The sequence below is a fragment of the Camelus bactrianus genome, chromosome 4, assembly GCF_048773025.1.
Source record: "Camelus bactrianus isolate YW-2024 breed Bactrian camel chromosome 4, ASM4877302v1, whole genome shotgun sequence".
Taxonomy (NCBI): Eukaryota; Metazoa; Chordata; class Mammalia; order Artiodactyla; family Camelidae; genus Camelus; species Camelus bactrianus.
In genome coordinates this window covers 77,901,325-77,914,957 of record NC_133542.1, presented here as the reverse complement: position 1 = coordinate 77,914,957, position 13,633 = coordinate 77,901,325, and the positions used below count along the sequence as shown (strand labels likewise).

Genomic DNA, 13,633 nt, shown 5'->3' with positions numbered 1-13,633 from the left:
AGCTTCCTTCCCTGTCTCACAGCCACCCCACCCTCCCCTGCTTCGCGCTGGCCCGTGGGGTGTCCCCAGGCTCCGTCCTCAGCTGATCCCCGTCCCCACTTCCGAGTTCCCCCATCAGCTACTCCCACAGCCCCACCCTCTGACCCCAGCCTCCGTGGGGTCACCACAGGGCTGCCCACCAGCAACAAGGACTGTCTTAGCCCGTCCCCCACCTCATAGCGTCATCCACCCTAGAGGCCCCTCAGCTCTACCTCAGATGCCTCACCTGTCACATCGGTCACGCGCCCCTGCCGCCCACGCCGGCCCCTCCCCTGGCCCTCTGCTCGGCCGCGGCCCTGGACCCACCGTGGACGGAGCCAAGCGGGGGCTGCACGGCTGCGCGGCTCTCCGGTCGCCCACGCAGGCCCAGCACCCAGCCACGCGAGCGGGGCTTACCAGGTCTGACTCGTCTCCGTCCTCCTCCTCCTCCCCGGTGCCGGCCGACTCCTGCTCCTCTTCCGATTCCCCGTCCGTCTGCCCAGCCACACCGCGCGCCAAGGAGAAAACAAAAACTCAGAGACCCTCAGTGGCTGGCGACGTAGCCAAATATGCTGTCTTCCCATGAGGTGCCCGGCCCCACCCTTCCCTGATCTGTACCCCTGGTCTGGGAGGCGTCAGGGCATCCAGTGCCTGCTGAGGGCTAGTGCACGGATGCCTTTAACCTGTGGCAGAATTCAACGAAAAGGTACCAGAGCGCACATGGTAAGGAGGCTCTCAGAGGCCACAAACTGACATAAAGAGCAAGGCTACCCCACCCGCCGGAGGGCAGCCGGCCCCAGGAACCTCATGCCCTTCCAGCCCTGCCACGCGCACGTGGACCAGAGCCCGGAGCGTTTCCAGCTGGACGGCAGAGCACAAACACTTCCGGGACGTTCCCTCCCTAATGGAACGGCAGAGGGGCCTTACTCTGTGCTGTGGGTGACTCCGTCTCAAGGCACTAGCACTGTGAGTACCCGGTGCCCCCAACACACTCGGGCCCGGTTCCTCATTGGGTAGCTTCACCCTCGCATGGTCCATGGGCACCTCGCAGTTTCACATTAAGGTTACGTTCCAGACAAGCCACAACCCTCCGGGACAAATCAGCAGGCGTGCTCCAGCTGTGCCGGACGCTGGCTATGGACGTCCAGGAAGCTGCCGGAAGCACTGTCCGGGGTCTCCCCCAGGGACACAGGAGCCGAGGGCTCCCGCGCCACCGCCTCTGTTTCTCCCATTAAGCGTATTTCCAGGTCCTTGCTCTCTTATTCACTGCAGAAGCTACACACACGGGACAGTAATCCGTGTCTGTTAAATATGTTGCAAACAGTTTCCTATTAGGTCCTGTGAGCCTCGCTGCTGGCGTTTCTCTCTACGAAACACTTCTGAGATTTTATTCGGCAAGTCAAACCCTCGTCTCTCCCCTCTTGGCTTCTGGGTGAGTCTTGCACCGCAAGGCCTTCATTTGAGATGAGAAACATGGTTCCCAACACTTTTTCCACAGTCCTATAGCTTGTGTTGACCCTTTACATCTGGAATTTTTTTCAAGTAACAGCTTTACGATTTTATCATTCACCCACCCTTAGATTCATCTTCTCAAAGTACCAGTTCACCGGTCCTGAGTACATTCAGAGCCGCACAGCCATCACCCCATCTAATTCCAGAACAGAGTGTGTGCTTGACCCAAGGGTCAACGCCCACTTCTCCCCAAGAGACCCGTCGGCCCCCCAGTGACCCTCTCTGGCAAGCCCAGGGCGGCGCGGCCGCCAGCTGGAAGCCCAGCTCTCACTACAGACCGTCTTCACAGACAGACAGGTTTGCTGGGCTCCCTGTCCCACCCGCTCGGCAGCCACCGCCTGCCCCAGCCCTGCCTGATCGCTGGGCCGCAGTCGAGCTGCAGTCCGTCCCCGCCCCACGGTGGGCACTTCCCACGTCGCTGGTTCCACAGAAGTCCCGTCAGAACTGACGAGAACTGTTCTGAACCACGGACGACACAGGGAAGATAACACAGCGGGTCTTCCTCAGGCAAGTGATGGAGTTCACGCCACGAACTCGCGATCTGCTCCACCTCTTCCAGCAAAGGGCTACAAATTTCCCCTTAGAGGTTACAGACATTGGTTGGTAAATTTACCACTAAGTACTCTGGTGATATTAAGGAATTACAGCCAGTTTTTACGTGTGATGCGTGGCTGTTTCTCAGAGTCCTTATCTTGAAAGACCCCTGTCTCAGGGCAGGCCGGGGGAGAAGCAGCCACCGCCGTCCTGTCCTCCACACATGCTCCAGTGAGGAACCCTCCCCTCACCCCCGCGTCTGTGGACACTCCTGACACCGTGTCACTGCACTTCTGAACCAGCCTTGCCACCACACAGACACCGGGAGGCTGTGCCGTGGTGGCCCGGGAGCTCGGCTCGGGAGCTACTGCAGCTGCTCCGCTGGTCCTGCCCTCTTTAGACGGGTGGCTGCACTCTCAGCAAACTCCTCTCCCTTGTCCTGTTCAACATGAAAGCTCCCTTCCGGGTCTCATTCCGCAGAATCACAGCCACAGTGACCAACCCGGGGCCCTGCTGGGGAGTGGGCAACAACCCCGCCCCTGTGCAGTACTAGTTGGCAGTGCTTTAGACTTGCACCACTGAACACAGCCTTCTTTGTAGGACTCCGGTATCTTCAGTCAGCTCCATTTAAATGCTACCTTTAATGTTCGTCGAGTAGTTTCTTATTCTAAAAAGACTACGCAACGAAATACCAATGAAAACAGGCAGACCCACCGCCTGTGAAAGTCCTGCAGAGTGGCCGCAGAGGAAGGGGCTGGGCCACCTCACAAGGGCCACGACAGCAGCACACCCGGAGCTGGGAGGGGCCTGGGCACAGAAGGGCAGCAGCTGGCACAGCTGGAGGCGGGGACCTGACCCGCAGGCCCAGCACGCCTGCACGTCCCCCGAGCTGGGACCAGGACACCAGCCCGTTGGGGAGAAAGGCGCCCTCACTGCAGCACAGGCCACGGGGGCTCCCCTCCCGTGAGGCGACTTTTTAAAGGACAAACAACCATTCAGCTAACTGGGTGAGTCTTAAATGGCCACTTCACAAAAGAAGGCATCCAAGTGGCAAGTAAACACGTGAAAAAGTACCCCCAACCTTCCTGGAAACCAGGTAAACGCAGATGAGGGCAGGGTATAAGACCACTGCACCAGACCGGCAGTCCAGACCCCCGTGACGGCCCGGGGGTGGGTGCGCCCGGGACAGCGTGACAGGAGGCACAGGCCCCACGCCGACTCCCTCCCATGCCCAGAAACCCCAAGAGCTGCCAAGGGCTCCCACTGAGGTGGGTCAGGTGCCCGCACGCCTGTGGCTGTGACCCTCCGCCCAAGGACCACCCAGCCCACAGCCTAATACGGGGAACCAGCGCCCTGGCATCAGCCTCACCTCCTAGACCTCAGCGACCCCGGAAGGGGCTTGGGGACCCCCAGACCACTTTCAGAACCCATTACCTAACAGTGGGCATGAATGAGTCCTGCAAACCTGATGAGAGACAGGGATGGTCCTGCCTGGCCCCATGATGCCCAGACAAGACGGGCCGGGGGGGCAGTGATGGCCGGGCTTCCTCCCACCACCTGGCACGTGAGCAACCTCGCCTGGCCCTGAGCCCAAGCTCGTAAGGTGCCCCCTCCCTCAGCCCACCGCGGACCTGCGAGACCCCTCCCGACCACAGCCGCAGCCACACCCACCCACACTGGCCTGTCTGGCGGAGCTCAGTCCGCAGTTCAGGAAGTGCAGCCCCAGGGCCATTAGGCCCGGCCCTGCCGGCTGCCGAGTTTCCCGCACTTTCTCTCCGGTCCTGCTCTGACCTGTTTCCCAGCCCTCACGCTGGCTTGTCACGCATCGTATCAACATCTAGACCTATTCAGCGTCCAGACTCTTTCTGGAAGGTGAGGCCTTCCGTCAAAACAGAGAATCCAGAAACAGACTCAAGTTCAAATGCCAGACGGTGTATGCTAAAGGTGGCATTTCAAATCAGCAGGGAGAGAAACACCAGCCAGCAAACAGTGCTGGACACGCGTGGCTGACCGCGTGGCTGAGGGAGGCCATGGAACCCTGACCTCGCATTGTCTTTAAAAAGCCTCACTGACACGGGCACAGGGAGGGTGGAGAACTCAGTGGTAGAGCACATGCTTAGCACGCACGAGGTCTTCTGTTCAATCCCAGGACCTTCATTAAAAAAAAATTATCGTAAGAGATGTGGTTAAAAAAAAAAAAAAACAAGCTTTGCTGAGAAACACTTTACGTGCCATAAAACTCACCCTCTCTGAATGCGCCCACCCCACAGTCTACACGTCACACGTCTGCACAGGAAGAACGAAACTGGTGAAGAATCTGCGTTCACGTTCATCCAAAACCGCCAGGAGCAAGGTCCTTGCGGAGTCAGAAGCAGGGCCCGGGAGGCATGTGGAGCCAGGCCAGCGACCGTGAGCTCTGACATCACAGGCGCGGCTGGAAGGCGAATGCCCACCTGCAGAGGGGCCGCAGCGCACTGTGCCCACACGAAGCTGCCCAGATCGCGGCACCAGGTGCACAAGCCGGCAGGAGAACGGGCGCCAGAGCAACACGCACTGACAGACGCGAAGGCGTGAGAAGTGGCCCAGCCCCCTGAGAACTCCAGCTCACACACTGAAGCGCAGATCTGAAGGCAGAGAGACAAAAGACAGTCCCTCTCAACCCGCGGCCGGCCGGCAGGAGCGGAGCTCGGGAGGGGCCCGGCGGGGAAGCCGCAGGAGGCAGGAAGGACAGGCAGGCTCCACAGCCTCCACGGGAGTAGGAGACATCCTTCCTCACACTTCCCCACACGAACAGAAAATAATACACGGTATTTCACAGCAAGGAATCTTTAAATTCCCCTTAAATCTCTAATGTTGGCATTTCCACCCAATTTCCTGTTGTTGTTGTTCTGGGGGAGGGCAGTCAGGGGGTTATTTATTTATTCCAGAGAACACACTGGGGACTGAACCCAGGACCTCGTGAGTGCTAAGCACGTGCTCTAGCGCTTGAGCTACACCCTCCCCACCTTCACCGACTTATTTTTGAATAATTTCCTTAAGAGCTGCAGGAAGCATTTAAAATTTTGCCCCAAAACCTGCTAAAAAAGTAGACCTGGCAAAACTGGCTGAAAATGAATTCAAATTTAAGCAACACCAAGAAAAGACGTCCCACAAACTCCAGAAGCTGAAAGAAAACCCCTGACACACCTCGAGGGCTGCGCCAGAGCACAGGCTGATGCAAAGCACAGACGCCAATCAGCAAAGGCCCCGGAGCCTCTCTGCCTGCCTTCAGGTCTGGGGTAACTCATCAGACACGCTGTCCCCCTTACGCAGCGGCGGTCGAAAGCTTTCTCAGTCTGACGCGCAGAACGGTGAAGCCACGGCTCCGTGCCGGCCTGGTTCTTAGCCATAGCTGCTCCCCACCCCAGCAGTCGGCCCAGCCTGCGGGGGCCACCTGCCTCGCTGCCCCTGAGGGGACCCAGATGAAGTGCCCGCACAAGGACGCACCGGACCCCGGACCTGCCAATGCACGCAAGCCCCTGGCCGGCAGCAGCCATCCAGCCCAGCGGGCCACCAACGCGCAGCTCCTGCCACCTAGCCCTGGGAAGCTCGTCGCCCGCTCCCATGAATGCCGCACGGGAAGAAGACATCGCTCTCATGAAAACCAACTAATCCAAACACCAAGAGAAACAAAACACAAGAACCCCAGACAGATGAGAATGGGGGCTTCACTGAGGCCCGAAGCACTCAGACGGCTCAGGGTCGGGCCCACGGTCCCCGAGGAACCCCCAGGCCTACCTTCTGGGGGCGGTCAGGCTCCAGAGCGCTGTCCTGAGAAGTCCTGCCGTCCTCCGCGGGGAACACGGCCGGCGGGGCGCCTGGCTCCTCATCCTCATCTAGCTCTTCTGAGTCGTCCTCCTCTGAGTCCATCTCCAGGCTCTCCCCGTTCACGTGGAGGGCGCCATCGCCCAGGTCCTTCTCACCCTGGAACACGGCGGGGGCGCCCATCAGCAGGACCCCGGCATCGGACACCTGCAAACGTCCATCGGGGGCCGTGCGGGTGGGGCTGCCCCAGACCAGAGGCGCTCTAGAGCCAGGGTTCCGTGGAGGGAGGTTGAGGTCACCCCACAGCCTCACACGGTGCCCTTTTGGCCGGGGATGACTGGACAGGAGCACGCGCGTCCAGCAGGCGTGCAGGAGCGCAGCGTCCCCGCCCCCTTACCTTGGCGCCCACAGTGGAATGAGTTATGCTCTTAAACATCTCAATCACCGTCCTCTGTTTTAACACTTTGGTCTTTTTCTTAGGAACCAGGCTATAGGTTCCCATTCTTCGTTTTTTCTTCCGAGATACTGCAGCTGCTAAAACAAAAGGCAAGCAAGCTAAAAAAAAAAAAAAAGTCAAAAGGGGACAAGAAAGAAAGAGAAATGCCACTCAAATGTTTTTTAAAGGCAGGTGGCAGTTTACAAACTGATCACCAAAATCATCAGTGCCCACAACAGAGACAGGCACTTCTTACACATCACAAACCGCACAGGGAAAGCTGAACACACGCCACAGGTGACTTGTTTTCCTCACGAGGAGACACTGCATGGCAGGGAGGGCACATGTGAACCCCTCCCTTGCCAGCAGGCAGAGCCACACTGGGACACTCAGGACCGACTCAGAAGCAGGGCCCGGGACACCCAGCCCACCTCGGAGCAGGGCTCCCCCAGCAGCTGAGATGGATGGGCCTCCTCCAGGCACTGGGTGGGCCAAGCTCGCCCTCCAGGACTTATGTCTCTAGACATGTCCACCACTGACACACGGCCACCAAAGAGTGACTTCACACCATCGTTACCTGGAGCCTTCCTCCTCACTCAGTACCGCACACTGAGATGCGGCCCAGCAAACTGTCCGGGCGCAGGGGGCAGGGAAGGGAGAGGAGCGGAGGAAAGGGTGTCCAGGGGTCTGAGAGCAGGGCTTCTAGACAAGCAGCAGTGAGACCCAGTGGAGGATCTGGGGGCTTGTGGCCCTGACATCATCCTAGGCAAAGCAGTTCCAGGCTGACTGCTTATACAAAATGAGGGTCTCTGCAATATTTTATGTTTAAAACAAGTTCCAGGGTTAAAAACATCTGAAGACCATTGCTTTTAACATGGAAGGACTCCACTAAAGGGCTGACAAAAATACCCTACGTTTCGGTTCCACGTAATGCAGAGAAAGGATGTTGGCAGAAACGGCCGAGTGGGCTGTCCGCAGAGGACTCCCAGGGACGGGGGGGTGGCAGGGGCAGGACACGGAGGACGGTTGCCGAAGGCCTGTGGGTGCTCCCAAGGGGTGGGGAGGGAGCTCTGCGAACTCCAGGCAGACGCTGCGTCTGGGGACCAGGTGCAAGGAGGGGCCACACCGGCCCTGAGCTGGGGAGCCTGACCCCAGCCTGCGAGTGAGGAAAGGAGGCAGAGCCAGGGGCGGGGCTGTGAACACACCGAGCAGTTTCCAAAACTCATACTGAAAAACGAGGAATGAATAAAGCTAAAATAGGAACAATCTGAACATTCTAAGAGAAATACCGACTTTCTATATCACTGATTCCATAGAGGCCTACAGCTCCATCCAGCTTGAATTCTTTGAAACAAACAACACTGTGTCAAAATGGCCTAAAAGCTGGGGCGCAGGGGGACACGCCGGTCTTGTCCTCCGACTGCTGTGCTCCGTAAACAGCACGAGGGCTCCCTGGAGGAGGAAGGGCAAGCAGGGCCAGGACCCCGGTGGAGCACGAAAGTCCTTGCGAGACCACGTGGTCCGGTCAGAGGAACCAGCCCGAAGGCGAAGCTGGGATGACCTGATCATGACGGCCTGGGGCCCAGAGACTCACGTGAGGCTTCAGGAGCAACAGAGAAATGAACAGCGGGTGTGGGGCTGGAGGGGTGCGGGGCTTGCTTCCAGGCAAGCAAAGAGGGGACGACACAGCCGGAGACCCAACGGGGACAGTCGTCAGTCGTCAGTCTGGGTGGGCATCCTAAGGCGCCAGAGCCACCCAGTGGGACGAGAGAAGCAGGAAGTGAGGCCCTCAAGTCCCGCCTCCCGAGACACATGGTGACAAACAGGGGCTGCAGGCAGCAGCCCCGCCCCTGCCCCAGGAAGGCCGAGGACACCCACCCCCACCCCCAGGGATGGTCCCCGCCCTAAGCCTGGCCAGGGAAAACAGCAGCAAACCAGCATACAGACACTCCAGACTATCAGAGGCCAACGAGACACTAAGGACCACAGGAGGCTGGACCAGAAGTGCCTCCCTGAGCCATGAGGGACATCGAAAGAGCTGCAGGCAAAGGCTGAGGGAGGCGCGAAGCGCAGAACCCCAACTCCGACAGCCACACCGTGGTCACCTCAGAGGATCCCACGACCCTGTTACTTCAGGGAACACTGGAGTACTGAGAGGTCCAAGGGCCCAGTGTCTGCAGGTGACACTCATGTTTCAGAAGTAAAGCTCGATACCCTGGCTGGGAGGACACACAACTGTGCATGCGGAAAAACGGGGGAAGCCCAGAGGGATCCCCTGCAGAATTTCTGCAACTGTTACAGAAATCGGAAATTACTTACAAATAAGCATTTTGGACATCCTGAAGAAGACATGGACCCATTACCAAAACCCTCCCCAGTCCAGCCTCTCAGTGCACATCCCCCAGCATGCCCAGCACAGGCTGACCCCCTCGCGCCTGTGGGTCCTTGCCCGGCATGCGGGAGGGCCTGGTGGAAGTGGGTTCTACAGGCATGCCCAGCCCAGCGTCCTCCCTGTGGGGTCGCTCACACAGCCCCCACCTCCCGCAGAAGGCCGAGCGGGGAATCAGTTCATCCTCCCCCAACTGACCACAGGAGCCGCACCCCCGGGAAGGGCTGGGACAGAGGGAGCCCAGCCCCAGCCCCCGGCAGCACTGGACGGACCACCTGGGAGGCTTCTCCAGCCCAGGCCTCTATGCAACCAGCCCGTGGCAGTTAAGACCTGAGGACTGAGAACAGCCTCCATCTGAGCTGAAAACCAGTGGGGAAGGCCTGAGATTGTGGGGCCAGGTCCGGGAGGGTGCGGCTGCCGTCCAGGGCACAGGCACCAACAGTCGCACGATTCAGCCCGGTGAGCTAGGGGCCCAGGACACCCCCACCCTGAGCAGCAGTGTCGGACCCTTACCTGTCTGTGACTTCGTGGTGGCCACGTAGCACTGGTTCTGAGGTAGTGACTGGTGAAGGGGCGGGAAGGGGGGTAAAAGCTGCTGCCGACCAAACTCAGGGGCGTTTCTGCCCGTCTCCTCTCTCGGCTCCTCGGGGTCTCGGGCGTCTCGACCATCCCTGGGATCCTTGGCAGCCGCGTGCTTCAAAACACAGACAAGGAACACTGACCGTGACGCCCAGGCAGGAGGCACCGGAGCTGCGCGCCTCAGCTCCCAGTCCCTCTCCCCAGAGCCTCCCGGAGGACGGGCTGCGGGGGAAGGCCCAGGCCAGAAGCGTGGTGACGCAGCCCGCGGGGGTTGCGTTTGGACAGGGAGGCAGCGGCAGTGACTGTGTGGCTCACTGAACCTGAAGCATCTCCTACCTGGTCCAGTACAAAAAGCCCACCAGCCGTGGATGTAGGTGATGAAATGTAGCTAAGTTTAAAAATACGCAGAAAGAGAGCGACAAGCTCTCAGCAGGCGTCTCCAGGTGGTCAGGACCACACCCTGCAACAGCTCCACACGCTTTTCGCTTTCCCTCCCTCCGCAGTAACCACATCGCTTCTGAGACCACCTCCTGCTCAGTGTACCCACCTCCGAAGCGGCTTTCGCCTGCGCTCCCAGGGCCATTGACCACCTCCTGCTCAGCGTACCCACCTCCGAAGCGGCTTTCGCCCGCGCTCCCAGGGCCATGGCTGCCTGCGATTCGATGTCAAACCCCTGCCACCGCCCGAGGGCCTGGCCTTCACTCCTAACAATACTAACCCTCCCTCCATCTGCTTCCCTAAGTTCACTGACAGCCTGGAGACAGCTGGACCTCAAACCCAATTCAATGCAACCAAGCTTTGCACGCGCAGATGCACTAAACAGGGAGCAAACAGGCACCCTGTAACACACGGTGCTGGGAAAACTGACAGCCACCTGCGAAAGGGCAGAGCTGGACCCTGACCTCACACCACTGGCAGAAATGAGCATGGTGCGGATCAGAGACCTGGAATTATGAAGCTCCTAGAAGAAAACATAGGTGGGGAGTTTCATGACATTGCATTTGGCAATGAATTCTTGGATATTACACCAAAAGCACAGGCAACGAAAGAAAAAGATGAAGTAGATTTATCAAAATTAAAAATTTCTTGCAAATCAAACCAACAACAAGGTATTACCTCACACCTGTCAGAATGGCTATTATTAAAAAGATCACAAACAACAAATGCTGGAGAGGATGTGGAGAAAAAGGAACCCTCCTACACTGCTGGTGGGAATATAGTTTGGTGCAGCCACTGGGGAGGTTCCTCAAAAAATTAAAAACAGAATTACTGTATGATCCAGCAATTTCACTCCTGGTTATTTACCTAAAGAAAACTACAACAGTAATTCGAAAAGATACATACACTGCAGCATTATTTATGACAGCCAAGCAAACCGAGTGCCCATCTATAAATGAATAGATAAAGATGTGGTCCATAAACACAGTGGAATACTACACAGCCATGAAAAGGAATGGAACCTTGCCATTTGTGACAACGTGGATGGACCCAGAGGTACTACACTAAGTGAAGTAAATCAGAGAAAAAAATACCATGATTGCACTTATAAGTAGAATGTTAAAAAAAAAATCAAAACAGACTGACAGATACAGAAAATAAATGGGAGGGAGGCCAGACTAAATAGATGACGGGCATTCAGAGGCACAGACCTCCAGTTACGCAGTCAGTCAGTAACAGGGGTGTAATGCACAGCATGGGAAACACAGTCAACAATGTTGCAATAACCTGCATGAGGACTCATCATGGTGACCAGCTTGTAACATATAAAAACACCAAATCACTGTGCTGTATACCTGAAACTAATATAATACTGTGAGTCAATTATACTTCAACTGAAAAAATTTTGACTTCTGTGCATCAAAGGACACAATCGACAAGAGTAAAAAGGCAGCCCACAAAATGGGATAAAGTCTTTGTAAACCACGTGTCTGCTAAGGAATCAATACCCGAAGCTCAACAAAAAACGACAACTTGATCCACAATGGGCAGGGCATCCGAGCAGGCGTTTCCCCGAGGAAGACACCCACATGGCCCAAAGCACGTGCAAAGCTGCCCAGCACCACCGTCCTCAGGAAGACGCACGTCCCCACCGCACAGGGACACCTCGCACTCCCGGGCACGGCTGCTCCCACACAAACAGGAAACAAGTGTCGGCAAGGACGCGGACACACTGGAACCTCTGCGCACTGCTGGTGGGGACGTGAAACGGGACAGATGCCATGGAAAACAGCATGTTGGTTCCTCAGAAAGTGAACAGAATTATCATGATTTGGCAGTTCCACCACTTCTAGGCATACACTCCAAAGAATCCAAAGCGGGGACGTGAAGAGCTGTTTGTACAACTGGGTTCATGGCAGCATCGCTCACAAAAGGCAAGTGGTGGAAGCCACCCAGGTGCCCGTCGACAGAGGAAGGGGTAAACCAATGTGTGTGATGTGCACGTGTGTAGACACGTGTGTATGTATACATATGCATGTGTGTATAGTGTGCATGTTTGTGTGTACACGTGTGCATGTATATACGTGTGTGTATTGTGTGCACATGTTTATGTGTGCATATACACGTGCTTGTGTGTACACGTAAGCACATACATGTATGTATGCATGTGTGTAACCGTGTATACTGTGTGTGCATGTGTTTGTGTGCATGTTTGTACATATACACGTGTGTACGTGTGTATACACATGTGTATCCACGTATATACGTGTGTGTGTATGCAATGCAATATTTTTCAGCCTTTAATAGGAAGGAAATTCTGAGACCAGCTACAATAGGGATGTGTCTCGAGGACTTGGTGCTGAGTGAAATAAGCCAGATACAAAAAGACAAATCTTGTGTGATTCCACTCGTGTGAGGGACCGAGAGCAGTCAATTCAGAGACGGGAAGCAGAGGCAGGGCCGGGAGCTGGGGAGGGGAGGGTGGGTTAGGCTTCAGTGGGGACTGAGTTTCAGTTTGGGATGATGAGAAAGTCCTGGAGATGATGGTGGTGATGGCTGCACAACGATGTGAACTGAATTAACACCAGAGAACCAGACACTGAAAACTGGTTAAGGTGCTAAATTTTACATTATGTTATTTTAATACAATTTTCTTAAAAGGCATCCCCATCTCCTGGAGTCACCTTCAGGGAGACAGCTCCTCCTGCCAATAGGACTGCCTAGGGGCTGACACGGCCGAGCCATCTATGGTCTTCTCCCAGGGACCCACACTCTGCCCGCCAGAAACCCCTCACCTGGGCTCCTCCTGCCCAGGGCCCTGGACACAGCTCCTCTACCTGCATCAAAGCCCTCTCCCCTCCTCCAAGCACAGCTCTAACTGCAGGCTCCTCCGTGACTCCACAGTTAACCTGCCCTGTAACCAGTTAGTTCTGCAAATTCATCAGGCCTGTCTCTTAGCAAGATCACTGTCTGAACACGGGAACCCAATGTGTTGCTTCTTCATGTCCCCCAGCAACTACCTTGCACACCAAGCGGCCACCAACCTCGCCAAGCTCTCACAGACAAACACAGCACACGAGTCAGAAGGGCACAGAAATGAGGGCAAAACTTGAGTCTGAGGACCTGAGGCTAATTCTCCCTCATGGCACAAACCCCATTCTTTGATTTAAAGTGTTATTTTTGAAAATCTAAAAAAAAAAAAAAAAAAAAAAAAAAAATTAAGAACTGCTGAACTTGAGTGAAGACTTCAGATTCTGTTAGGGCTTTATCACCTGGCAAAGCAAAAAGACAAAAGAGACAAAGCAGACTCCCGCCGAAGCAAGAGAAGCTGGTGTTGACTTCACCGTGGGGAACCCCACACAGCCCCGGGCATGCCCCCACGCAGAAGAGGACCGCCACAGTGCAGGCTGCAGAGCAGGGTGTCCACATCACTGCCTGCGACCAAGATGCCTGTGGTCAACAGGGTCTGGCCCTTGCTGGCCTCCCCTCGCCCACCAGCTCCCCGCCTCGCCCCAGCTGCCGTCAGGCCTGCTGGGTGCTCAGCCCCTGGTGCACGAGCGCACCCAGTCCACTGAGTGCGAGTTCTCACAGCCCAGCTGCACCTCCTTCCAGACACTTAATTCGAGCTGCGGCTGGCCCAGGTCTGCACAACCACTGCATGAAGAGCATTTCCCCCACCAGACTGCGCGCTCAGGGCAGGAGCACATCTTTTTTTCCTTGAGGAAGGAGCCAGGGAGGGTGTGAGCACAATTCAGCTGGGGAGACGGGTCTACGGCACGGGCAGTCCAATGCAGAAACAAAGGTTTCCTTCCAGGAGTTTCCACCGTCTTGGCCCGAACAGCGGATGAGTCTAGCCCTGTGCCAGCGCCTTCTGGTGGACCTGACGCTGGGCATGCAGGGGCAGTGCCTCTGCACTGCCCAGG

General features: G+C 56.5%; 1 protein-coding gene across 21 annotated transcripts in view; it reads right to left on the bottom strand.

Annotated features, from left to right (window-relative positions):
* EHMT1 (euchromatic histone lysine methyltransferase 1) overlaps window positions 1-13,633 on the bottom strand; it is a 119,326-nt gene that overhangs the window by 51,656 nt on the left and 54,037 nt on the right. For 14 of the 21 annotated variants that reach the window (XR_012506667.1, XR_012506669.1, XR_012506670.1 and 11 more), the window contains 5 exons: window positions 9,207-9,387; window positions 7,899-8,042; window positions 6,266-6,402; window positions 5,842-6,027; window positions 436-513 (listed from right to left, as the gene is read on the bottom strand). Coding sequence is in view for 16 of the 21 variants with exons in the window: in XM_074362770.1 (XP_074218871.1) it covers window positions 436-513; window positions 5,842-6,027; window positions 6,266-6,402; window positions 7,899-8,042; window positions 9,207-9,387 (726 nt within the window). In the remaining 5 variants the exon portion in view is untranslated. Of the gene's footprint in view, window positions 1-435; window positions 514-5,841; window positions 6,028-6,265; window positions 6,424-7,898; window positions 8,043-9,206; window positions 9,388-13,633 lie in introns of all 21 variants that reach the window. The other 7 variants (XM_074362762.1, XM_074362765.1, XM_074362763.1 and 4 more) reach the window with 5 other exon arrangements.